At 40.9% G+C, this 26,374-nt stretch overlaps 1 protein-coding gene across 1 annotated transcript in view; it reads left to right on the forward strand.

Moving 5' to 3' along the window:
* Positions 1 to 26,374, forward strand: part of PHLPP1 (PH domain and leucine rich repeat protein phosphatase 1) — a 129,891-nt gene that overhangs the window by 78,855 nt on the left and 24,662 nt on the right. Inside the window, exons 4-10 of the mRNA XM_084509882.1 lie at positions 8,002 to 8,168; positions 15,702 to 15,848; positions 16,407 to 16,637; positions 18,808 to 19,010; positions 20,284 to 20,344; positions 21,408 to 21,503; positions 25,119 to 25,274. Coding sequence (XP_084366008.1) covers positions 8,002 to 8,168; positions 15,702 to 15,848; positions 16,407 to 16,637; positions 18,808 to 19,010; positions 20,284 to 20,344; positions 21,408 to 21,503; positions 25,119 to 25,274 — 1,061 coding nt within the window. The remainder of the gene's footprint in view (positions 1 to 8,001; positions 8,169 to 15,701; positions 15,849 to 16,406; positions 16,638 to 18,807; positions 19,011 to 20,283; positions 20,345 to 21,407; positions 21,504 to 25,118; positions 25,275 to 26,374) is intronic.

Genomic DNA, 26,374 nt, shown 5'->3' on the forward strand with positions numbered 1-26,374 from the left:
TGTACCATCCTTACAAAATCCATCATTGGAGGGATTTTTATTACCAAACCTCAATTTTCTCTGGAGGTATTAAGGACAGGCATTTCTAACGCTGTTCAGAAACAGCTCTGAATATACGCGTCTAAATATAGATGTGTGTATATATATGGGAAACTCTACAGAGAACTGTTGTATGCAACAAACACTATTTTTGTTACTCCTTTCTGACTTTTTTTTTTTTTATAACTTTGTCTTGCTCCATGTGTTTGAGTATACCATCATGATCCGGGGTTACTATGTTCACGTGCATGCTGGGGATGGGTTGGAGCTGAGGGATGTGCTAGTCACTGAAAGGGTGGCTGCTGTAGCTGGCTTCTGATGCTAGAAGTGCTTGGAGGCTTGAAAACGAGTCTTTCTACCCCTGTGACCTAAGACTGAGCATAGCATAATGCCCTCATCAGTGACCCAGGCTGGAAATAGCCTTTCATCAAAATCCAAGGCTCTGCAGAAGGCTTGTTTTAAGAACAACTGTCTAGGTTTCTTCAAATTTGTTAGACTAAGTAGCATTAGTAACATGTTTGTAACTGTTCATTCAATTTAGGGATTTTTTTATTCACATCAGAGTTTTTTCTCATTTTTTGCTGTGGGTAGTGGGTTTTGTTGTTTCATTTTGTTGTTCCCTACTTGTAGGAAATGTAATGACTCTGTTTGCAAGAAGGAAACCATTTTTTCCCCTGTAATACCATAAAATGACAATATTGAGATAATGCCTTCTCTAAAAATAGATCCCTAAAAATAAAACCACAGCTTCCTTTTAGCAGTGATTACAGCTACTCTATCATAAACAAACCTCTGGTTTCTGTGTGGAATTTGACTTCCTTTTTTTTGTGTACGTGTGAAATCTTCAATATTTGTGACCTTTGCTTTGCAGTGATATTCTGGGTGTTCTTGCTCTAGGTGGCTTCTGGTCAACTCAAGCCTGAAAGCAGATGAGGCAATGCAAACTTGAGGCCAGTTTGGTTTCTCTTTTGAGTATAACGCTTGAAAGTATTCCTCTTCCTCTTTCCCTGCAAAACCCATCCTTTTGTGCCTTCTGTTGTTAGAGGTCAGTTGTGTTTTGGAAGGTAACTTCTGTTCATTGTAGCATCTCCTCTAATAATTCAGGGGGGAAGCTTTGTACTCTGTCTCTGCTGGATAGTTGTCCGCATTAAAGTTATTCAACTGACTCCAAAGTGGTGTAACTAGTGACCAAGGTTTTCTCTTAATTTCAGTTCTAGTCAAGCTGTAGCTTCACTTTTTCTTTTTCGTGCTGAAATTCAGAGTCTGTGGTCCTTGTTTTGGACTTGTTGCCTGCCGTTAAGGGTAGCTATTGAAGTTTTGCAGCCACGAGTGAGAATGGAAAACTAGGTTTCGCCCACACATATGGAAATATCATTCAAGTAATGTCCTTTGAAGCCTCTAAATCAGAAGAATTGAAGCTGAATTTGTGCAGTTCCTGCATAAATGCAGGGAAGTTTAACCATGGCTTACAGCTGCTAGCAGCTCCACCAGGTGTTGCAGTTGCTACCGTTTAAGGTATGTTCATTTCAGGATGATCCCAAATTATTTTCAGTAGCCTCTTGTGGTAGGAGGTGGGAGTGAGCAGGGGAATGTAACTTAGTTCCCTGGAGCTTCATTAAGAGCAAAATGTCTGTGCTGAGCCGATCCCATGAGGCTGGGGGAGGCTGCAGGGACTGGCATCCTGCACAATGCTTCCTTACATACCAGGTGATAACTCAGTTGGTCTTGAAATTGAATGAGCACTGAGAGCCTTTCCAACCAAAGTCTAGCAGGGAGGGGGAAGAAGGGAGAGGCATTACCAGCAAAAACTGATTTTAAGGATGTTTGGTCTCTTTGGGTGGCTTACATAGCTCAGGGAGAAGGAGGAAGGTCTCCGCAGAGAAGAGGGAATGAGTGCTGCAGACGAGTTTTAGGCCCTGGGCCAGATAGAGCTATATTCTTTGTTTGTATTACAAAATACTAGGGTCAGAAGGCCTTGAAAAATTGCCATGAAACAATGGCACGAGAACAGTTTATCTTATTGTGGAATTAATCCATATGATAGCGTTTGCAGCTATGTAGGAGAACCTACGTCAGAAAATGGCAGCCTAGCATAATGGCACACTTAAACAAAACCCAACAGCAAACCACCAAAGGCAAACAAAAAAGCCCTGTCCTTGTGGGACAGGGGAGATGCAGGCAAGTGAAGACCTGTGGTAAGTGCTGACGGTCCCACTGGAGAGTCTGAAATCTGAAGCAAACAGTGGAAGAAAACCTTTGCTGGAGAGCTGCTCATCGCAAAACCTGCTTACTGTCTGTACAGCTGTTTGTACAGCTAAAACTTTAATCTAGCACAAGTTATGTGGAGAAAAGGAGGTATTTCTCAGTTTTTGAGAGAATGACCTGTTTGTTTTTTTTTTTCAACATTTCTGATGAGTAACAGATTGCTTTGAGACAAGCTGTTTTAAGGATGTTAATAGTCCTTGCTCCATGCTCCACCAAATGGAGATTCACATGCCTGAATTATAAGAAGCTTAATGCTACAGCTAATTACTGTCCCTTAACTGCAAGTTGCATCTTAAGCCTTGTCCTTGCAGGGGTCTTATCGGCGTGAACATCTTGGGGTGACTTACCACCAAGGCAGTGGTGTCGATATTGCTGCCTGTGCAGCATTAGGGTCCCTCGAAGAAGAGCAGGTTTCCTCGTGAGGGAGCAAAAAACCACTCCTGCTCTGGAATAAATGACTTCAGACGCTTCCAAACATACTGAAACGACAGGTGGCTAATGTCATCTTTCTGACAAATTCTCACTTTAAGATTTTGATACTTAACCAGGGTCATTGACCTCCACATCTAAGATTTTTATTTTTTTTCTGGGCCTGTATCCTGCAGGATAAAGGAATGCAGCTTCTGCTTCCACACACACTCAGGCTTGTTACTACTGCCTTCATTTGAGTTCCTGCGGCTGTGTGTAACATCCAAAAGTCAAAGCAAGCTGTTTCTGCATGCTGCCTGCATCTTTATTTAGAGGTAGGGAGAGGAGAGCAGGGATGAGCAGAGCAACGTTTGTGTCCCCGAGTCTCATCAGCATGAGGAGTTCAGAGATTTCGGGCTGTAGATCTCGGGAAGCAGCTACTGCTCTTAGCCATGCCATCACCTATTGGCCCTGTGAATGACTGAGGGGTTCTCAGGCTTCTGCTGAGCTCTGTTTTCTCTTTCCAAGTCCCTTAGCTTGAGTCGATACGCATCTAGTTTGATGTCTGAAAGAAAACAGAAAGGAGAGGGCAAGAGAAGCTGTGATCTTCTCACCCTTTGGACTGCCTCGATTTTCAAAGTAGTCTTTTAAAAATGGAAGTATAAGGCCTGGAAGCAACAGGAAACCTTTTTATTCTCCCCCCCTTCCTCGTTAAGGTTTTTGGCATCAGTTTGTTCACCAGTCTGCGTGCTCCCTTGGCTCTTGAGGGTGCAGCAGGGCACGGATCTGTTCCCTCGCTGTGCAGTCGGACCCGTGGGGCTGTGGCACTTGAGCAGGGAGTAGGATTAAGATTGGAAGCAAGGTCGGTTTTGAGGAGAACTTGCGTGCTCTAAGTGGCTAGTTTAGACACTTCAAGTGCACGTACCACTGTTTAGTTAAGCCTTGTGCATGTGTTGGTGGGATGTGACACTTATCAAGCTGTTTAAAAACAAATCCTGGAGGAGAAGAATTATACTGCTTCTGTATTAGCATGTCTATAGCAGGTGTAATTTAACATCATCAGCTCAGTTCAAACAGACTGAGAATTTGGCTGCCTTTACAGTGTGGGCTGTTTAGTTATTTTAATTGTCTTCTGCTGAAGTCCTAAATAGTAATTTCTTATCTGAATAGAGCTGTAGGGAATGGGCTGAGGGTAAACAGGAAAAAGACATAATTACATCGGTTTAAATTCGCACCACAGGTCACACCAGAAAGATGGGCTTGTGTAAACAAGGCTTGTGTTTGTCCATACAGCTGGGTTCAGCTGCAGCCATTGCTGACATCCATTGTCAGCGACAGATCATTTTTGTAATAAAGCCAAGGCTTTAAAACAAAGGCTGTAATAAGACGTGTTGCGTAGCTCAGTGACAGAGGTAGTATTGTTCTGTTGGACAAAGCAAAGCAGTTTTTTAGCCCTGTGTAGCCAGAAGAAACGAGAAAATTGGTTAATACAAATATTTTTCTGTGTTTTTATTGCCAGCTGCTAAAGAGTCACAGCAAACCTATGCTACATTTTCATCAATTCTAAAATAGCTCACATTTTTAAAAATAAATACCTTGATGAAACCTTTTTCCTTTAAGATACTGTTGGCATGCATGAATTGTTGTTCGTACTTGGAAGCACCGTTGTGACACAAATAAGGTGGTTAAAAATTAGGTTTTGTACCTGGGAGGCTCCCAGTTCTTATCCACTTGTGCAGACCTCAGATGGGCAGCAGCAGGACACGTGCAGGGGGCAGAGTTCTCCAGCATCACTACTTGCAGTGGTGTTTGCAGAATAAAGCTGCACCTCAGCGCTGCTGGAGAACACGTACAATCGTGACAGCAGGTTTTTGTGATAGCTGCAGTGTGTAGATACTTGTCATACAGGTACTATAGGTTTATACCACTTACTTGAAACTATTTCAGTGTGCTGGACTCACGTGGAGACCCAAAAAAGGACTTTAAAGACTGAGGTTGCGCTTGGCCATACCACGTTACTGCTACTCTAGTATTAAAAAGGGAGAACTCTCAGTGAAATGATTGACTGTAGAGTGGTTAAAAATCAGATTCAGGAAACAGAGAAGAGCCACATGTTTGCTCCTGTCAAGGATGTATTCAGGTTTGGATGTGTTTAGAAGACATTCCGGAGGGATTGGTCTGGACAGTGGCTTCACCCTGCTTGGGGGAGCCATGAACTGTGCTTCTTGTGTTGGTGTTATTTATTTTTGTGCCTGTATGTGTACACACACATCAAGTGTATAAAGCAGTTACACTTTTATTCTTAATTTTTTCCCAAAGAAAACACCTAACACACCATAATGAGAGCTTGGCATTTGCTCCACATCTATCCAGAAAGCACTTCTCTCACATCTTGCTACCACACCGACTCCAGTATTTTTGTTAGAGCACAGGCCTGTTGAACTCAGCCCAATTTTTGAATTGCTTTATTTATTTACAGTGGAATGTCTCGTTTTTCTTTCTTCTAGTAGAAAGCCTACGTGCTGCAGATAATGTCCCTTCCTGAGGATGCTCTTTATTCTTTGACTGTGAGGGGTATTCTAGCCAGAGATTTCTTACCTATTATCAGCGTTTCTCTGCAGTGATTCCCCACAGTGAGCTGAAGAAACCCAGTGCTTTATTATACACTCTACTATGTTTTAGGAGAATGCTTTGCAATAAACCATAGCAAACAAACACATGTGCTCTTAGTAAACGATAGCAAATGCGTGCACAGGCTGCATTTAAGTCAGTTGAAAAGCAAGATTGAAATATCCCTTTATTGTTTTTCTTTGCCGCTCTTCTTTGTTTTTCATCTCTTTCCTCTGTTCTCTAGGAATTTGTTACAGAGCAGTACTGAGCAATGAGAAGGGTAAAGACTTTATCCGTGCCTATGAGAATAACTGTATTTGTTCATACGACTGTTCCTTGTAATGATTCAGCAGTTAATTCCCAGCATACTGCCTAAGTAACAAAACAGACTGCAATGAAATTACAGTCGATTTCAGAACTAACTCCTTTTAAAACATATTTAACTTTCACAGTTACCTGTGGTCGAGCCATCGTGGAGTATGTATCAGTTTTATGATTAATGAGATCCTTTGTATAACAAGGTGATTGCTTTTAAAAACAAAACCAACAAAAATAAAACTACACACACAAACAGGAGCTATAACTTGTAAAAACAATATTACTTGTACCAGCTTTTTTTCCCCCAGAGGTGGAAGGCTTTAACAAAAGAACTTGCACTCTTTTTTGGAGACCACAGCAGAATTTGGGTTTGTTGGCTCACTTGGAGTTACCAGTTTGGGTATGTTAAACATTTTCGAGCGACAGGCCTTGCTGAGCACTGCTGGGTTGCTTATTACTGTTCCTGCTGCATTCCAAACAAGCAGTTGAAGCAACAGGACGTGTAAACATTGCACCTGAAATTACACCTTCTCCTTTTTCATCTAATGGGTGTCAGTGCTTTTTCATCAGTTGTTTTCGGCGTGAGGAGAAGCGTGCCCTGCTGGGCAGGTTCTGGCGCCGTAAATAGACCGAACACCTAACTTTCAGAGATGACGGCTGAGAATAGCCTGTGAATAATTTCTGCCTAATACTATAGGAGGAAGAAAAATAGTAGCTAGGGTGACAAAAGGACTGAGCTAATTGAGTAAAAGAAATTGAAGCATTTTAATGGATGTGGGAGGGCTGGATTGTTAGCGGTCACATCAGAGAAAAACACGGCACCGTCTGTTCCTCTTGAAGCTTATGGCCGCGTGTTTGTAATAGAGCCCACTTATCCTGAGGTCTGTGTAGCTTGCATTAGAGAGGAAAAAAAAAAAAAGGAAGAAAAAAGTCCTTGGCCTTCCTTTCAGTGGCAAGCTACTTCACTTATGCCAGCAAAAAAAATGATCTGTTTCTGTGTTCAGGGTCCTTCATGGAAAAGGCTATATCTCTGCCCAGAAGATTAGACGATATCTCCTTCACTGGAGTTCAGAGGCTCTTATAAACTGCCACTGGGCTTTGTTGGAGGATTTCTTGTTTGTTTTTCTTTCTTGTCCCTTAGATGTGGCGTTTGTACTTCCAGAATCATAGCATGCGAGGCCAATCAAAGTGCCAGTGGCAAAAATGATTGCTTCTCTTGCAGCGAGCAGCCGACAGAACACGTCACTGCGTGAGCACTGGTTGTGCAGCCCCACAAGTCTACGATGGCAGTGAACTTGTTTGCTTTCTCTCCTTTGATCTAAGCCAGGTCTGCTTTAAAAGCGTGTCTTACTCTTCTAGCACTTGATCGCTCCTCCTTGCCCACCATCCTCACTGTACTGCATTTTGTACTTCCTGATGGAGGTAACTCCGTGACTCCCAAGACTTTGAAAGGGTTTGCTTAATAGACCTGGACAGAAAATACAAGTAACAATGCTCAATGGCAGTGTTTTTTTTGTTTGTTTTTTGTTTTTTGTTTTTTTTTAAAATAAATAAAGTGGCAGGTTGTAGTTCACTCAGTCGTATCTTGGAGATTTGGTAAGGTGCAGAGTTTGGGTTTGTATTTGCTGCCTGTAGATCTCTGTGGAATGACGCTAGCCCTTTCATAGTGCTAGGTTGTATGATTTCTTTGGCATCTGCAGACTTCTGTCTCCTCCTTTCTGGAGGAGTGGTAAGCTCCCAAATCTCAGTTTTGTTATCACATTTTTATCAGTTACCCTTGGCCAGTTTTCTAATTCAGTGAGAAGAACAGAGCACCCAGTGCTTTGCTTCTGGTCAGATACTGTTTTCCCAGTAAGATGTAAATGTGACGAATTTTTTTTTTCCTGACGTGTAATACAGAGATAGGTGGATGACTGCTATCCCCTTACCTCTGCTCACCTTTTGCCTCGATATACTGACCAACCATACCACAATATAGAGGACTTGTGCGCTTACATTTTTGCTGCTGTTACTTGCTAACCAAAGGACTAAACTGAAGTTCACGTCAAATCTCTTACGTATTTTTCTGGTCACAGAGTATCACATAACTTTCATAGATGAAAATGAATTCATTTTACATATTAGTTTGACAAACCTTTGCGCTTTCCCCCTGCTGGCCATCTGTGCTCCTGGTTTTAGCACTGAGTTGGAACAAGATTGGGGGTTACCTTCTACAAGTGATGTAAACAGGGTTGAATTAGCTGCATATGCTGACACCAACTTGTGCTGTGGTTAAAAACAGTTTATCTCATGCTAGTAGGGCTGAAGGAAATGCTCTTGATTTATTACAGTATTAACGTATCTGTACCTCTTGACTTCCAGGTTGCATCACAGCGCATAAGCTCAGTGGATCTTTCATGCTGCAGCCTGGAGCAACTGCCTGCCAACCTGTTTTATAGCCAAGACCTCACTCATCTCAATTTAAAGCAGAACTTCCTGAGGCTAAACCCTAGCCCATCTACAAGTAGAGCGCTTAATGAATTGCAAAGGTAAGGTCTGCTGGTTCTACTGGTCTTCCTCTGCCCTTGGAGCCAAGTAACCACTGGTCTGCAGGAACTTTCCTAAAGTGATGCTGGTTTAAAAAAAGAGTAACTTTTCTTGGGGAGGAATGGACAGACTGTGACGCTTCAGAAATCGCTTAGCTGTGTGCTGGCTAGAAACAGACCAGCTTTCATAAGAAACTCCGTGTTTTTCTTTTCTATGAAAACTATTTTTTTTTTAATCTAAAATGGAGTTTTCAGAATGAGTTGCTTTACACCTACCTGCTGAGGCTAGGCTGTAATCCTTCAATCTGTTACTCACGTGAGAGAATGAGTTACCCATCAGCAACATTCTAGGTAGGGACAACACTGTGTGCGAGTTCACTTCAGAGTTTTTTTTTCTCTCAAGCAAAGAAAGCCCTGATTTCACAATTTAAGCCAGATTTCTGTCATCTCTCTTCTCTGTTCAAACCTCATCTTTTCCTAGTAAGTGTGACCTTCCAGGTGTTCTGTCCATTGCAGCTCATCAAGAATAAGAAACGGATGGACAGCAGCCCTACTAGTGGTCTGAGTGATTTAATGTGCGTGTCCCAGAATCGTGAAATCAGCAGTCTTTCTGTATGCTGGAAGATTAATGTTTCCATAGTAAATATAAGCCTGTGATTTTAATTTCAGTAGTAACTGAATTGCAGAGTACCTCCGGATTGTATTTGTGCATAGTCCTGTTCAAATGAAATGTTTTCAACCACGTTTCTACATCCCTTCATCTTAGAAAAAGAACCAAAAAATGCAAGATGAATTATGTGGGCTGTTGTATTTTATATAATTCCAATTTTCTTCTAGAAAAACAAAAATTTGGCATAATGGAAGATGAATGAACCCAGCAGGTCTGCTTTACAAACAAAGCAGGCAGTGCTTCCAAGAGTTTATGAACAGTCTGGAGAGGAATACTGGATTAAATGTTCTGTGAATATTGGTGTAGATCTCCAAATATCAAGTAGAATTTTAGCAGAAGTCAGATGATGAGCACAGACAATTAATGAATATTTTTACTTTAATTTTTATCACTTTCCTTTTTTAAGTATTAGAAAGTGTACAGGAGATACTTAACTATTTTTGTCCATGTACATACAGCTAGTTCTGTCTGGGATTCAAAAGCATTTATAAATAACACAGTGGGTGATGTTCTTTGTTTAATATTCTCTTGGTGCTGCAATTGTAGGAACAGCAGATAGGTCTTGCTGAAAGCATTAATAAATTATTAAAATTTTCATCACTAACGTGGGCCTAAATGTGAAAGCGTGAAGGAGTTCGGTTTACCAAAAAAACCTCTCCTGTTTTCTGCGAATATGCATAAGGAAAATCTGAAGAAGTAGCAAAACAGGTAGCATGAAACAGATAAGCCTCACTTTTTTTTTTTTTTTTTTTTTTATAACTGGTCCTATTCTGTCAGTGACTGATAGTCTGCTCTAACTCCACTGCTTTGACCTTGCTAAGAAGGCACTGGAAGATCCATGAACTTCTGGAGCAAAGGTCTGAGTGATTAGGAAGGATAACTGGCAGTATTGCAGTGCCTCGTGAGCTCCTACCCCTTGTCTCTGACCTTCCTTTTACCACTGCTGATGTTCTCCAGCCTTATCTTCATCCAGCACAGGTGGCAGGAAGTAAGTTTGGAAGCTATTTACCCAGGAAGTAAGTAGCTGGAAGAGCTGGAAGCTGCTGGTGCTGTTCCCATTGATCTGCAAGTGGAAAGGATTTTGTAAGATGGTAGCTCCTGCTGAACGCTAAAAACATTTTTCCAGTTCTTTCAGTGCCCCATCAGTTGTCTTTTGCCTCCTAACAGCAGCAAAAGCTCAGACCTGGCTCTGGAGCGTTCTCCCTAGCCATGCTCTTTTCTGTCTTAAGAAATGCAATCCTGGCTTCTCCTCTTTGGGGTGGAAAAAGTTGAGTTTTCCCTTGTGCTGCAAATAAAAGCTTTGAGCCAGCTTGGCTACTGCTATAAGCCTACTTTAAATCAGTGAGTAAAACCACAAATATCTTGCAAGCACTGCCTTTGAAATTATTAGAGAGTCCTAATAGTGAAAGCATGTACAAAACAAGGGAAAGTCAGTCATTCATGGAAACACGGCTTGCTAGTTGTCTGACATCGTTTTCCCCTTTTTCCTCTAATTTAACGATGTAATTTTCAAAGCTTCAGAGGTTTTATGAGGTAAAAGTAGACTGGATAAACCAAAAATCATTTTTCTTTACTCTTGTTCTTTCAAACCACTGCAAAGCAACTGTAAAATCTCTGCTGTTCTGATCTGGTACTGTTGGCTTTTATACAAAGCTGTCAGTTTTAATTGCAGCCACACACAGGGCACAGCACCAATGAATCAAGCCCAGAAGTATTTAAGGCTCTAGAAATATCCATGTGCTTAGATGTTGTGAACAAAATGTATTGGCATTTCGTATACCTAGCCTTCCTGGTACAATTTTTAATAGAATCTGGTTGGCAAGGCAGCCTAGGAAAACTTGTCTTGCTATAACCAGCTCTCGGTGCTAGCTGTTCCTCTTAATAAATCACTTCAGGTGGTAATTTAGTAGATGTGCAGGGATGCTAAATGTCAAAACAAAAGGCAAGTCAAAGAAGAAAATACCAGCTTTGCAGCAGCCCACTGAGCAGGCTCTCGGAAGCAGCTTGGTTGTAGTAGGGAGATGCTGTGAATTTCTGTGCTGAACTGTCTGAATGCTGGAAAGTATATACAGCATCTGTATTTTTTTTTCTTACCAGGGAAAATGCATATTTCTGAAAATCTATGTGTTTGAAGAACAGCACAGCAAATTTTGGTCCTTGTTCTCCCTTACTGTAGCTTTTTTAAAAGGAAAGCAATGGTGATTCTGGGGGGAGGAGAGGGGGTCTTAGTTGAAAGATTCCCCAGCTGGTGACTTACTAGAAGTTAATGACATATTCTGTGATAATATCCCAGCAGTCAGAGTTTGTCTTAAAGCCCTTGGGGTTTGAGCCACTGTATGCTACAGGTGGAACAACTGAAGACGTTCTGTTTTAAGTTGTCAAAAACTTAGTTGGTTACACTTTTTTATATTGGTTGATATATTTTTAACGGTGAAGTTGAGAGTTGTGTACACCGTTTCCAAACTTTGTTCCCTTATCTACAGTGAAACTTCACATCTCCTTTTCTGAAATGTAAACAAGAATTCAGGATTAGTAATTTTGCAGAGTACTATCACTCTAGGTTTGAAGCAAATTAATAAACTGTAGTCCTTATTTACTGTTGTTCTGTTTCAGTGGGCTAGGCCCATTTTATACATGATCGTTTCAGTCACTGTTGGAAAAAACTGTCCACATCAAGAGTACTGTTTCCTTGTAAGCCTATCACAGACTTCAGCAATGATTTAAAAAAAGAAAAATGAAGAAAAAGGGGGGGATGTAATAAACCAAAAAGTTTGCTTTAACAATAACAAAATGATGCTTGCCAATTTTATCCGAATAACAAGTAGTCATTCTGATTATGCCTGTTAATTATTAACAGTGATTATATGGGTTTTTATCTCAAGATCAATTGCTATCTTTTCTTTCCTAGAGCCCCTTTAGAAATCAGCTGTATTCTTTGGCATCTCAGTTGGGATTCTTCTGGGCTGGTGACAGTAATTTGAAGTAGCTTCCATAGGGTATGAGGAGGTGTTTCTGAAATTCCTTGCTACTTCCAACCGTAAGATAGCTGCTTGTAATCTGAAAACCCATAACTTAGGCATCCCCACGCTCTCCTTACAAACTTAGAGTGCAGTAAACAGGTGCTTTGAGATGCAGTCATCGCTCGGGGAACATTCGTGTTCCCAGCCAGCGAGGCTGGAGCAGTATCAGCGACCTGACCGGTGTGAACCCAGCAGCTAGGCTTATCGTAAGTCAGGGTGGGATGCAAGTAAATCCTAGCTCGACCCTGGAGGTTGAGGAGGAGGGAAGAATGTCTCCAGCCTGCCAGTTGCTTGGTCTTAAAGTGCAGTGAAGTGCTGCTTGGGATTATCGCATTTAGGGCATGAAACTGGGGTTACAGAATAGCCAGCTGGGTTAATGATGTGGCATTTATGAAGGTGGAAACTCGTAGGTCAGTGCCAATGCTTCCCAGGGTGCTGCTGGGCAAGTGAGGGTGATAGTTTTGCTCGTAAGCGATGCTGGAGCTGGGGGACAGCGCTGCTGCTGCTTGAAATGGTGTTCAATTGCCACCACGCCCCACATACTGGAGATAGGATGGGGAAGGCAATTGCTTTCCTTTGGCTGAGCTCCTTATTGAGCCATGCATTAGTCCCTCTCCTCGTTTTGCATACGTCAAACTAAAGCCACTCCTGAAGTGGCAGCTTCAGGATTAAGTTAGTGAGCATTTTGGGGCTCAATTATGGCAATTAGCATTCAGTCATGTTGCATGTTTAAAGGAAAGGGTTGACGTGTAACAATTTGCCTTAAAATAGAACTCTTTTTTGCAAACTCAGCAGCAAGAGAAAGCTGGAGCCTGTAAAACACTTTTCTTGTATTTATATCCATGCTACAAGTGCTCCTGGTGCTACTGACTGTAAATCTATCCCGATGGAAGCAGCGCTATAAACAATTCAGAGTTTTAATACGTGGCATGGCAGTGCTCCATAACGGGACTGCACTGTCCCGTTTGTGGTGTGGGTGAGTGACCAGAGGTGAGAGGCAGACTAAAGATTTTAACTTCGGGCACGTACCTGCCTGTTCTGCTTGGAATAGTTTTGTAATTGATGCTGCTCCATGAGAAGAAATGTGCCTTTAACATCTTGCAAGTGAACGTGTTTGCAGAGTGGGAAGAAAATGTCTTTCCTACCAGTTGTCTTAAATTAGCTGCTTCATATCAACCAAGTTTAAGTGTCTGCCTTTCGGATTTTCTTTAAATATTATTTAACAGTAAGTCACCTCTGTGGATTATTTGACAGAAGCATTATATGTGCCTTTTCAGTGAATATCCAGTACTGGTAGTACTGCGCATCCTCCCTTACACGTTACGTAGATCAGTTGACCAGTCTGGTTCACGTCCTTAGTAATCAGATAAACTAAAAGTTTAACATACAAATTAACTCACAAAAGACCCTGAATAAACACTTGTTAAAACATACACTAGGGTAGTCAAGATATAATACACAGACAAATATTTTTTTCCCTTTGACATAAGATAATTTTCCACAAGAATGCAGAAAATCCTGAAGCTGACACTGCATTGGAATTTCTTGATGTAAACAATTCTTTTTAGCCTCCTCCCTTCCTATCTCCCCACCCCAAATCCTTTTTCCTCTATGTAACAGCTTGATCTTCGGTAATTTTATCTTGAGACTGTATTTGGAGTCTTCTAGTAGCTTGTGGTTTTCACTTGTTTAGTGAGCAAAAGCAACGAACTGTTCATGAGACTCCAGAGTGGCACGAGTAAAGCCTGTAGCCTCGGTGCTGGTTACTAAATCAGTTAATTCTTTTTTTCATGGTTGACTTGAAAGCTGGAATGTTTGCATTTTGCGGCTTCTCCAGCAGCTTTTACTTATTTTTGACCTCGTGTTCACCACTACTTCTTGCTCTGACTTGACTGCTGAGAAATTCTCATTGGAAACGTCGTTTCTCTAGGCCCTCGCTTCTCCTGCTTGGAGCACTCATCCTGGACTTGTGCTTGACTTTGAGGAAGCTGTGGGACAGCTGTCCCACCACAGGATCGCCCCAGGTTTCAAAGCAGTGATGCATCTTTGGCCGAACTCTACAGTTGTCTTCAAGATAGATGCAGTATTGTGAGTTTTAGTTCTAGGTTCAGGATTTTTAAGCCCCTTCTCTAAAATAGAGGAATAGGAAGGTATTTTATTCAAGATGTTTCTTTTTCTTTCTTTTCTTTTTCAGACTGGTACCCCTCATTAACATTAGCTGGCTTACCCTAGCCTCCTTTTTTTTATTTTATAGTTCTCCCTCTAGTGATGCATTAGTCATTGTTTCTGCACAGTAGCCTTTTTTTCCCTGCAGCAGTAATTTGATTGCAGGATTTCATTTAGTTTCCGTCTAACTCTGTTCCAAACTTCTGCCTCCAGCATAGCACAGCTTGTTCAAAAGCTGTGATAACTGGCCGTGATTTTTCCTTATTTTCTTCTCCCATCTTCGCACCAAAATAGCAATAGAGAGCACAGCATTCCCATGCTTGTTGGAAGGCTTTGTAAATATTAAATGTATTTACAGTCTGTACTATGGGGTTAAATCCCATTGATACGAGATCCAAAGGCAATAATTAACATTTCCATGTTGAGTTTTATTCAGTGGCATGAGTTTGATCTGGCCGATACTGAAGGTTGCGTACCAGTTAATTGAAAGAGCTGGGGAGGGTTTTTAAGAGTCTTCTTGTGTTAAAACTTCGTAACCCGTTCAACACTTGATGCATTTTCTGTCCTTGTTTCCTGGCTGGGGGAGAGCAAAGTGCTTTGAGGTGAGAATACGTTGGGCAATGCATTGGCACCTACTGTCAGAGATCACTTTCATGAAATGAAAATGTCCATAGGTGCAGCTTTGCTTCCATTACTGTGTTACATAAAAGCCTGCTTGCAGAAATAAAGGACTTGAGAGTTAATGAAGGGAAAATTAAGTCTAAATAAAATGTCCTGGCATAAACCGTGCCAGAAAATAAACTTCCTCCCATCTATCGGAACCCAACACAGATCTCTTCATTCATCCATTTACTTGCCTTTAGGCATACCTCCAGTGGTTGTTAGGCAACCATAATAGCGTTGCTGAACACGCAGGCTGGCTAATTGGATTGTCCTCTTCTCGTATGTGGGATTTTTTTTTTGTTCAAACAGCCTTTTTGGTCATTTCTAATAAAGCAAGCACATGCAGGCTATTTCTTTGGCTGACTAGATAAATCAAGAGGATTTTAAGAGTTCTGAGACACATTGAAGACAGCATTTTGGAATTAGTGTGACATCCCAGCGAATAGTACCTAATGAAAACCCTAAGAATTTGCCTCGTTTGCTATAGAAGTCTTGCTAAATATTGCTTTAATTCAGTACACTTTCCAGTTCTGTTCAAACCAACCTATTCTGATGACATTTTTGGTTGAAAGGCTGTATCCATTTGCACAAATGGAGCTGAACTGAACCACAAAGATGTACCGTTCAAATTGGTGGAAAAGTTCCTGCACCTTGTAACCAGTGTTACTAGGGTGGTCTTAGCAGCAAGGAATGTGTTCAGAGATACAGCTGTGTTTCAGTACGGGGACCTCTTCAGAAATGACATATATCTTACGGATGGCAAGGTCTGTTCTGTGTTACTTGTAGATATTTAGTTCAGGAGGTCCTGTTTCTCCCATGCCAGCTTCACATGAGTGAACTCTTGCAAGTGGTGTTGAACTTGAGTGTCTAGAAGTTTCCATGCTTGTTCTGAGTACATAAACTAAAAATGCACGTTATTTTTATTTAAGTAACCAAACTTACCTTGTATTAATTATCGCAAGGCAACCTGGTATGTCTTATGCTCCACTTTTTCTCTTTTTTCTTATTTCTCTGTAGATTCACTAAGTTGAAGAGCCTTAACCTCTCCAATAATAATTTAGGAGACTTCCCACTGGCAGTCTGCAGCATCCCAACCCTGACTGAACTCAACGTGTCCTGCAATGCCCTTAGAAGTGTTCCAGCAGCTGTAGGCGAGATGCACAAGCAAGTACTTTCTTAAAACTTAACATACACTGCCTGATAATAAAGGCAACCAACACATTCATGACTCTGTATGTAATCTTGCTGTGAAAAGCAATTTAAACTTAACTGGGTTGTGTCACAGCAAACTGTCTTGTAGATCTGTATTGCAGCAGTTGTGAGCTGCAGGTAGAGAGGAAGGCACACCCTTTGTGTCTGGAAGCTCTTCCAGTCCCCAGTATTTGACACAAGGGTCACCTTTCATGGTGAAGAGGATGTTTAAACATCCTCGATTATGTGCTTCAGTCATCACACAAGCCACAGTTGTGGGTGGAGCTGTTTGAAGATGTGATGTTCCTACTAGTGTGGCCTGCGTTTCGTAGTTACCAAGGCTTTTAATTGCTCAGTATTTTCTGTAGCAGATGTTAAAGCAGGTATTCCTTTTGTTTTTATTTCTTCTGCCTTTTTGTATATTTTATTTCACTGTAACCACAGCAGGTTTGTGTGTTTATAGGAAGGAAATGGGATTTAACAGGTCACTCACTTCCTTCGTTCTCCCTTTCCCTCCCCTGCCTGTAATAGCTTGCAGACATTTTTGCTCGATGGTAACTTTCTCCAGTCCCTTCCTGATGAATTGGAGCATATGCATCAGCTCAGCTACGTGAGTCTGTCCTTCAACGAATTCACTGACATTCCAGGAGTGTTAGAGAAGCTGACTGTCATGGATAAGCTCTGCATGTCAGGAAACTGTGTGGATACCCTCAACTTACAAGCATTAAAAAGGATGCCTCATATTAAACACGTGGACCTAAGGTAGGTATTTGAAAATGGGGCAGAATAAGTGAACCTAAATCATTGGTGTTGAAACAATTTCTCCTGTGTCATAATATCCCCTGTGTATGAATCCATTGTGTTAATCCATTGAACCGTGGACTGTACTGTTAACTCACAGTACTTGCAGAGACTTCACACTCTTCTTTGAGGAAGAGGTAACATGTAGGGGAAGGGATGGCTAGGAAAATTAGTTTTGCAGGAGATTAATATTTACACCAAGAGTTCAAATGAAACAGCCTGGGACACCGGTGACTCCTGCATTTTTAATTGGTGCCCTATTAGCATAATATAAATGATAGTCCCTGACCCCCAAAAGCTTCTATTTGAAATATTACAGATGTGTAGGATGATGGAAAGGTAAATTGAGAGGACAATAATAGATGGTTTAATGTTCCCTCGTATGTTACAAAGCCTAGTCCACAATTAGTATTTTACCGATGCTTTCAGCTGATTGTCAAGAGATCCTTATTGCAAATGGCTCTGGTCCATGGAGATTCTTTCTTCTTACTGTCCTTGGACAAACCAGATTCAGCATTTAGCTAAGTGAGGCTCAGCCTGGACCCTGAGGTCCAAATAATAATGAATTTTGGACCTGTTCAATTAAATTAAGCTGTTGAACCTAAAACTTAGTGTACTGTACCGTTGCGTAGCTGTTAGACTTTGGATTCAAGGAAAGGCCAGCGTAAGTATGTGCTGGTTAAGAAAATGGCTGAGATAGATTAATGAATTCTTAAGTGCATTTGGTGGGGTTAAAACGTGTCTGTGAGTTTGTATGTTAAAAGACAGAGACAGCGCCCATACAGTTTTAGCTTTTTTTTTTTTTTGATGGCATTGTGGTGTTGGTGCTTTTTTCAAAGATCTTCTGCTTCCCATTTGTGTGGGGTCTGAAGGTTGTAGAAAGCAAAGGGAATCTTGAAATCTACACCAGCTATTTCAGTGGTTCAGCTTTTAGTTAACGTAAGCAGTACCGATCGGGGTTTCAATAATGTTAGCTTTTGGCCTTAGAGTAGAGATGCTGTGGTTGAAATTGCCTTCAGTTCCAGCTGTGCAGTTTACAGAGCCCTTTCATTGTCTGCCGCATCCTTTCTGCACCAAGCAGTGAGCATTAGTTCTTTGTAAAGCTGCCCTGGCTATTTCATGTCAAATATGTTTGTAAACTGTACTTGCTGTACTGTGAAGTGCTTTGCTTTAGTGAAATCAGAAGTAAGCACTGCCTTGTAAATTGCAAGCAGAAAAAAAAAAGCCTGTGATGGCGGAGGGGGCAAATTCCCTGATTTATTTTGATGGAAAAATGTAGTTACTTTGAAAAGTATAAAGCTGTTATGCAGAGGACAACTTGTGAAAGAATGAGCAACAGCAAAACCTTAGGTAGGTGCCCTCATCCTCACTAGGGAGGCGTAATGGGCCAACAGAAGCTGATAGACTGATTTTTAGTGTTCTGGTCAGATCTGAGAATTTGAAACTGCACTTTGAAGTGCTCGGCCATCTCAAATATTGCTGTTACAAATAGTGCTGTTTCGCTTGTAACTTCCCCAGAAATTGCTGACTATTGGCAGCTTCAATGCACTGCAGTGAAGCTGTGATAAAACCTGTTCTCTGATGGCCTCGTCTTGGGTTTTTGCTTTTTCTTTCAACCCCCTTTTTCAGGTCTCTGAATCTGCTCACCATGGAATATGGTGAGGCAAGAGGCAAGTATGGGAACTCATAAATCTCAGTTTGGCCTTTCAATAAGACAGGAGACACCAATATTTGCAGATTTCTCATGTCTACCAGACCTTTCCAGCTGGCGCTCATGATACACCTGCAGTTTTATTTTCTTTTCCATACTGTCAGGCACAGGTAACAGCCAGATCATCTTTTATTTTTACAGACACAATAAAAATACTTACCTTCTTGCAGAGCTTTTTATCAATGTTTTTCAAAGTAGTTTAGAAAGGAACTCAGTGTCATCGTTTCCTTGTCATAATGGATAAAACAACAGAACCGATCCATTTTGCTTTTAAAAATCATTTGATGTAGAGAAAAATATGTACAATCAAACTTGATCAGAACCTAGTTTAATCCAATGCAACTGATTGTAGAGTGAGCATTAGTTTGTCAGCAGGGTCCTGTCGTGTAGCTACATTTAATCTCCCTTTTTGTCTGCAAGATTAAATTCAATTAGGAGATTGGAGGCTGCTGAAACAGACTTCCTGCACCATGTGACCCAACTGGATCTCAGAGACAACAAACTTGGAGAGCTGGATGCGACAGTTTTTAACAACGTTGAAGTGTTACACTGTGAACGGAATCAACTGGTAACTCTCAAAATCAGCGGATATTTTCTTAAAGCCCTGTATGCTTCCTCGAATGGTAAGTGTGTTTCCAGGGCAGCTGTCTTTGTCAGACGATTTCTGGGTTTCTGTAACTGGTTCTCAGTGGGATGCTTACGGAGTACAATGCAAGTAATTGAGAGGAGTCAGGAGGCGCTTGACACGACTCCAGGATAAAAGCTTTACGTATGGTGTATCATGACTTTTGAATAACACTATGCTACTGATTTAGAGCTCTCAGAACTGTGAAATCTTAAAATTTGGACCGAAATTCCCCTCTTTGTCAGCCGGAGGGGTCTTGAAGTTGTCTTTTTTTGGGGCTATATTAATACGTTGCTTTACCAAGGGTAATAAGGAATTTATTGCTTCTCTCTGGACTTAAAGTTTGAACAAGTGGCCCTTCTTGAGACAAACGAAAACTTTATATTTTTGCTACTACTTTTAGGTACTCGCTCTGGCCAGAAAGCTACAAATTCTATAATGAGTAACTTCATTTGCATTGTATAATAAAAATTACGTGGCCTTTTCCAGTTGAATAAGTCCTGTGTTCCATTAATAGGATTTGTTTAATCTGTCTGTAGAAGCTGCTGTTACTTAAAATACTCGGTTTTCACCACCATTTTTATTGTTTGGAGTAGTTTGGCATGGAATAAACAAAACACAAGCTCAGAGAGCTGTGAATTTGCTGAACAGTCTGCGCTGTCTTTAAAAGGCTGTCATCCTAACGATATCCAGGCCCGTGCCTTCATTAAGTATTCATGCCAGGATCTTTGTAGCTAAGAAAAGTGAACATAATCTGAGCATGTGCTGTGCAATGTGAGCTGAGAACCCAAGTTGGTCTGGACCTAGCAAGCAACAGCTTGTTTGGTCGGATAGCCGGCAGGAAGAGCAAGGCACTCTCTTCTTTGCACCCTCAGCCACCGTGTTTTAATCTTCCTTCTTTGTCTGTACTATTGGTGACCCGCTGAAAAAAGCAGAGTACTGCCTGTTCTGGCTAAAGAAGACGAAGTAGGGTGACAGAGATGAAGTTACACCTCTGGGACAAAAATGGAGAAATAAAAATCTGCTGTGAATTTTAATTCTCCATTTTCTCTTTTCTGTTCAGTTATGTAGTGTCTGTCACAGCAAGTACAACCTGATGCAGCTAGCATACTCGGATATAATAAAGAGGAAAAAAAGGCCCAAATCTTGAGAAGCTCTTTTAGTTTACTGACTGACTCAGAAATCTATGGGTGTTAGCTGCTTGAAATACTTTGTACAGAACAGCAAAATTGAAAAGCTTTATCATTACGTGTTTATTTTTCACCCCCTAGAACTTGCTCACCTTGATGTGTATCCAGTTCCTAATTACTTGGCTTATATGGATATTTCTAGGTAAGAGTTGTTTACTATTTTTATTTTTTTTAAACATAATGAAGTTTATGGAATAAGAAGGTTCACTGTGTTTTACTGAGTGGAAGTGGAAGCAGGAAATGGACCTTGATGCATGAGAGTGCTGATTCTCAAAGTCAGTCCTTGGGCTTTTTCCTCCTGGCCAGCTCTTCCCTGTTTCCTTTTCATTTATTTTTATTTATTTTTATTTTTAGCATTAAAAGCATTATGTGCCTTTACAGTTACGGGAAAATAATTGTCCTCTTCTAAAGATTTCCTGTCTTATACAGCCAATGCAGGATTATTCAACCGTGTACCAATATGAGACATGTAGAGAAGTTCCTTTTTGGACTTCTGTATCAGTCCCAGTGTAGGTGACAGTCTGTTAGTCTGCTCTCCAGTTGTGCAGCTCCTGCAGCTCATCGTTGTCCACAGCCCTGGCTGTCGCAGGGATGTCTGCAGTTGCCATTTGAATGTATCCAAAAATCTCAGCTTCAAAAGGGAGGTAGGGTAAGGAAAGAAATGCAGAAGGAGCTGTTTTAATTTGTGGCTTTTTTTGGGGAAAGCATTTTATACGTGTGCTTAATGTCTCTCTTAAGTAAGGAATTACTCATCTGCACATTGTAGTGGTGTAATTTCATTCATTAAAAAGCCTGCTTAAAGCACTCTTAACTGTTCAAGGTGATTGTAGCAATTACTGAGTTAACCTGGGTTAGTGGCCATCAGCTTCAAAGTTTCATTAACCATGAGTTACTCTTACTGTGCACCTAAATGTGCCACACAGGTGTGACTAAATAAGTGCAAATTGTTTTAAGTGCACTTTGTAAAGCTGTGTTCTCCATGTAGTTATACATGAAAATGGAGCAGAATGTGTGGCGTTGATCACAAAACCATTTCTGTGCTTTGATGGCATTGTAACTAAATGGATGGGGTGTCTTTAGCTTCTAGGCGCACTTGGAATTGGGGAAGTGCCTGATCATGATTTGATGCCCAGGTTTGTATCTGCATATGCTAACTTTACATCTGGATTATGGCTTAGTAAACCTCCCGTGTTCTGTATTCATAGAAATCGCCTGGAAAGCCTACCTGAGTGGGTATGTGACAGCAGAAAACTGGAAGTGTTGGATGTTGGCCACAATCGGATACGTGAGCTGCCTGCCCGGTGAGTCTTGCAGACCCATTGCAAGATTTGGAGCAGGATAAGCAATTCAGAAATAATTGCTGATTCAGTGTTTAGCTTGTTCCAGTGATTGCCAGGCCTGTTTTATCTTCTGTTTTGATTTTATTTTTACCTTGTGGGGTGTCATCATACCGCAAGCTTCCATCCAGCCTTTCTTCTTTTCCTTTTATGCAAAGAAATCAGTGCCTTTGAACTCAGGTTGGAAATTTTGAAGCTGTTCAAGGAGGAAAGCCCTTCATTTTTAACACTGAATATTAAATATTTACAACCATAACTTTGCACGACAGTTTAGGGATCCAGGAGCTGTGACTTATTTCTATTTCAGCGGTGCCTAGATTCTCTGCCTCATAAGCTTCATTTGAGTTTCAGATAAGAAAAAGGTTTGAGAGGAGAAAGTAAAGCTGCATAAAGCAAGTAAGCTTTTGCAAGTAGAGCAATTGCCTTTACTACAAGGATGATCTCCCTTCCAGGAGTCTGAACTTTAAATTGATAAAGTAGTAGGATAGCAAGTGAGTAGGAAGGAAAATAGTTGGGTTTAAATCGTGAAGGGCTGTTGGGAACTTCTGTCTAGAGAGACCCAGTCCAAATACCAGTCAGGTGGTGGTATTGAGAATTTTTAAGTGAATTTTTAATTTATAATTTTTAATTTTTATGTACAGAGCTATTGAAAATTGTGGACAGCTGCTATAATGATGAGCTATTAAATATTTTCCTTCCAAAGCTATAGAGAACAGAAGAGCATCAGAAACCAAAAAGAATAGTTTTGTCTGGGTCTGGAAATTTAGTATTGGAGATGGGAAGAGAATAGATATCAGAAATATGGGCAGAACAGGATGTGAGGAGACTTACTGAGCAAGTTAACTGTTTAACATGCAGACTATTAATCCCTCTGTTTTTTCCACACAAAATGAAACTTGCACCTACTCAGAAGTGGGGGGAGCCAAAGTTCATTTGCCTTTCATTTGCACTTCATAACAGCAAGGAATATCAAGGCATACCGGATATCTTTGGGAGATTAATGATTAGCTTGAAATTAGGTACAGTCAACATCCCACTTGTCTCTCCTGCCATCTTATCGTTAACCTCAGGAAACAGCTTATCTTTGAAAGCTCTTCTTTGTAGTATGTGTCTAGATAGCTTAGCTCCTAATAAGTCAGCTCAGTTTTAGGGCCCGGTTCAAAACACAGGCTTTGAACATCCATTAATCTTCAGAAAAACTTGGGTCTGGATTCAAATGCAAATGGCTCAGGCTTACAGTAAGTATATTTAAAAAAAAAAAAAAAAAGTGCCCAGTAAGTGGACTCGTGCACTGTTTCTTGCTTCTACTTCTGTATAGAATACCACTCTGAAAATCCGTCAAGTAAATGAACAGCACTTTCCTAGGAGAGTGCTTGCAACCTGAACCACTAAGTGTTCAAGCCTTGACCAGCAGTATCCTGGAAGGCTGAAGGTTGCATCTAATCTAAACAGACTACAGCTGAGGCTGTTTGTATTTGCTTCTTAAACAGAAAAGCAGCCTTGAAGCCTGAAAGTTGAAGCACTTTCAGATAAAGGACTGTGTACTAATATTTTCATCAAAGAAAATGGTAACAATGTACACTGTTGGACTGTAATGCAGCCATTTCTGCTTTAAAAGTACTGAAAAACAACAAAAAGGGTACTTAAGTCTCAGCTATGCAGAGTAAACTCATTACCATAAAACTGACATTGCCAGAGAATTCCCCAAAGAAAACGTAAATCCTTCAATTAAAGGTTGCCAAAATGACCTTGCTGCCACCAATGAGCAGATGTTTGTATGTGTTTTTGTTTCTTTTTTGTCCATTTTTGAACAGATCTATTGGTATGCAACATGGTGCTTTGTTTTTCAAACAGTTGCTTACTGAAGGAATTGGTTGAGTGTTTTCACTAAGTCATGTTTTCTCCCAAGATGCTGATGCTAGGCAGCATGTCTGCCCTTAGAAATTTTGATGCCATCAAAGCTTCCAGTGGGAGTCAGGCAAGTGGGAAACCTGCCCATAGGGAAGAGCAGTCCTGGTGTCCTGGTTCCCTACCCAGCCGGAGAACCAAGTGTCCCAGGCTCATCAGGAGCTTGCTTGGTTGAACGCTGGTGGTTCAAGGTTTCTTCAGGGAGCCCAGTTCCTCTGGTGCTTGTGTAACTTGAAAACAATGTGAAATCGCTAAATGTGATATTTTTTTTTTGGAGGTGTTCTCATCAAACTCTTCTTTTTTCCTTTAATGTTTGGTTTGATGACACTGGCCAGTCTTGATGAGGAAAGTAAGTAGAATAGAAAGGCAAACCCATAGGGATTTTCAAGTAAATGCAGAAAGAAATAAAAAATGGTCAAATGCCAAACATGCAATAGATATGCTTATCACTGGATGATAAATCTTTTTACCCTGTGTTGAGTCTTCTGGAATGATATGGCTGGCTGTTGACCTGTCTCCATGGTCATAGTGCAGATGATCGAGCCAACTGAGATAACTGTTAGTGCTGGCACACAGATGCAGAGTATGACTCTATCTGTCAAGGGGAAAATAGTCAGCATACTCCATTGATTATTTTGGCACAGTAATCTAATGACCCCTGATGTAGTGTAGGGAAGGGGGGGGGTTCTTTATGTGTATATAGTTCATTGTAACAAAGGGAAGGAGATTTTTTTTTTGCATTAATGCTGAGTAATTTGAAAATCTTTGATTGAAACTGGTCAGCAATATGCACAGGCTCGCCGGATTAAATGGTACAGTAGCAAGAATGTAAGACGGGTGGCAGATGAAGAAAGAGCTTTTTTTTTTTTTTTTGTAATTTATTGAAAGGGCTTTCTCTTCAAAATAAAGACTTGTTCCTTTTTTTGAGGTCATTGAGTGCGGATTTTTAAACTCCTTACTGAGTTCTTTGTACAGCAAAATTTAGCTTTAGTATTTGATTAAAATAGCCATTCTTTCCTTTCTCCCTGTATTGCTCTTTTCTTCCATCTCTCCCACTATATCCCCACCTCCTGCAGAAATGGAGCAGGGGGATGGGACCGTGGGTCATCTATCATTTGTAAAAGCTCAAGAAAGGAAAGCCGATTAGATAAATTTCATTCACTGTAGAACTGGAAAGGAGGCTTTATGCTAGTCTGGTATTAAGGGAAAAGGAAAATGGGGGGTGGGGAATTGCACTGGATTGAATCAGCACCTGATGAATAAAGTACAGTGAAGTTTGTGGGGTGACTGGTGCTTTCACCCACACTTCTTAAGTTCTTCAGCTATCTTGAGGGATACCATAAGCGCCATTTCTGCAGCCATCGTTAGTAATTACCTACTTCATAGGCGTGTTTCAATATTCACGTCTTATGCACTGCAATAAGATAAACCTTTCTCGTTACTTTCCCTCCTTAATCATCCTCAAGTCTCCTTCCCTGTCTCTGAGCAACCTTTTTAAGAAGTTGGTGGAGAGTGGGAAGATGTTCTCAGATCCGTGCGTAACTAATACCGGTCTGCTAATCAGTTGGCTGAATCACTTGCTGGTAATGAACTGTGATAGCACACTTAAATTCCCAAAGCAAATCTTCAGCTGAGATTTTTATTATTTTTGGTGTGTTTTCTTTCTCTCAGGTTGTTTTACAATAGTAGCTTGCGTAAGCTGCTGGCGGGACACAACTTGTTAGGAAGGCTACCAGATCGGCTTGAGCGAACACAAGTGGAGGTTCTGGATGTGCAACACAACCAGCTCCTGGAACTGCCATCTAACCTGCTTTTGAAAGCAGACAGGTAAATGTAAAGGAATTTGTTTTCAACTTGTGTGAGAGAAACCTTGCTTTGTGCTTTATTTCCTAGTTGAAGGGGTAATGTGAGGTTCCCCTGATTTGAAAGTTGTCAAACCTTGGGTGATAAGAACAGATGTCTGCCCAACTCACCAAAACACAGATTCTTTTTATTCTGGCTTTGTTGCCTTATATGGTTACTTTTTTATCCCCACCAAGCTCCTGCTGTACACCTACTTCTTGAAATCGAGCTGTAAAGTGAAGCGCATGCTATTTTCTACTACATACACTGAGATGAGTTAGTGGCAGTTTCTTTAAATATATATTCCTTAGGTTTGCTTGATGAAGTGTGAAAGCTTCCCCCCCCTCCTTCAGTCATAGGCTAGAACTTATTTATACCTGCCAAACAAAACAAAATCTGTGCATAAGGCTGTCAGAATAACTCAGTTATTCCTGTGTCCTTGCTTTGTGAATTTCTTATGCCTTTCAAATGTTTGTCGCTAATTTAGCTGGTGTCACCGCTTGATCTGATTTTTGGCTTCTTATTTTTATACTGCTGTTCCTTTAGTCTCAAAGTCTTCATAATCTTTCTTCCTTGATCTAAACATATCCTGTAAAGTGACTGTGATTAAAATACCAGGGATTCATAGCATCGCTGGGGTGGCGGATGGGCTTGCCACGCTTGATGTCAGTGTTCCTTGCACCTCTGCACTTCAACAAAGTGTTGTGGGATTTCTGAATATTTTAACCCATGTGTAACTTAACAGGCAGTGAGATTTTTCTGCTGTGGGGTTTTATTTCTAATCTTAACTGTGACGAAGGGAACACACAGCCCCTAGGTTTCTTGAGAGGTGAAGAAGGACTGGTGATCTGTCACAGATCATCACCTAGTTAAGAATAGTGCAAAACTCCTCCTTTTATACTGTTCATACTGCTGTGCACCTCTGTTTATACTTCCTGAGATTCAGGGCATCAGAGCTGCGGAATTAGGTTGGTTGAGATGCTTTCTATGTAAACTTGGTTTTGGAACTGTCTTGTTCAAAGAATAAGAAGGAAATTATCTTTTAGTTGAAAAATTGTCTTCTAAAGGATGGACTTTATTAGGAC

Source organism: Aythya ferina, assembly GCF_964211825.1.
Source record: "Aythya ferina genome assembly, chromosome: 2".
NCBI lineage: Eukaryota > Metazoa > Chordata > Aves > Anseriformes > Anatidae > Aythya > Aythya ferina.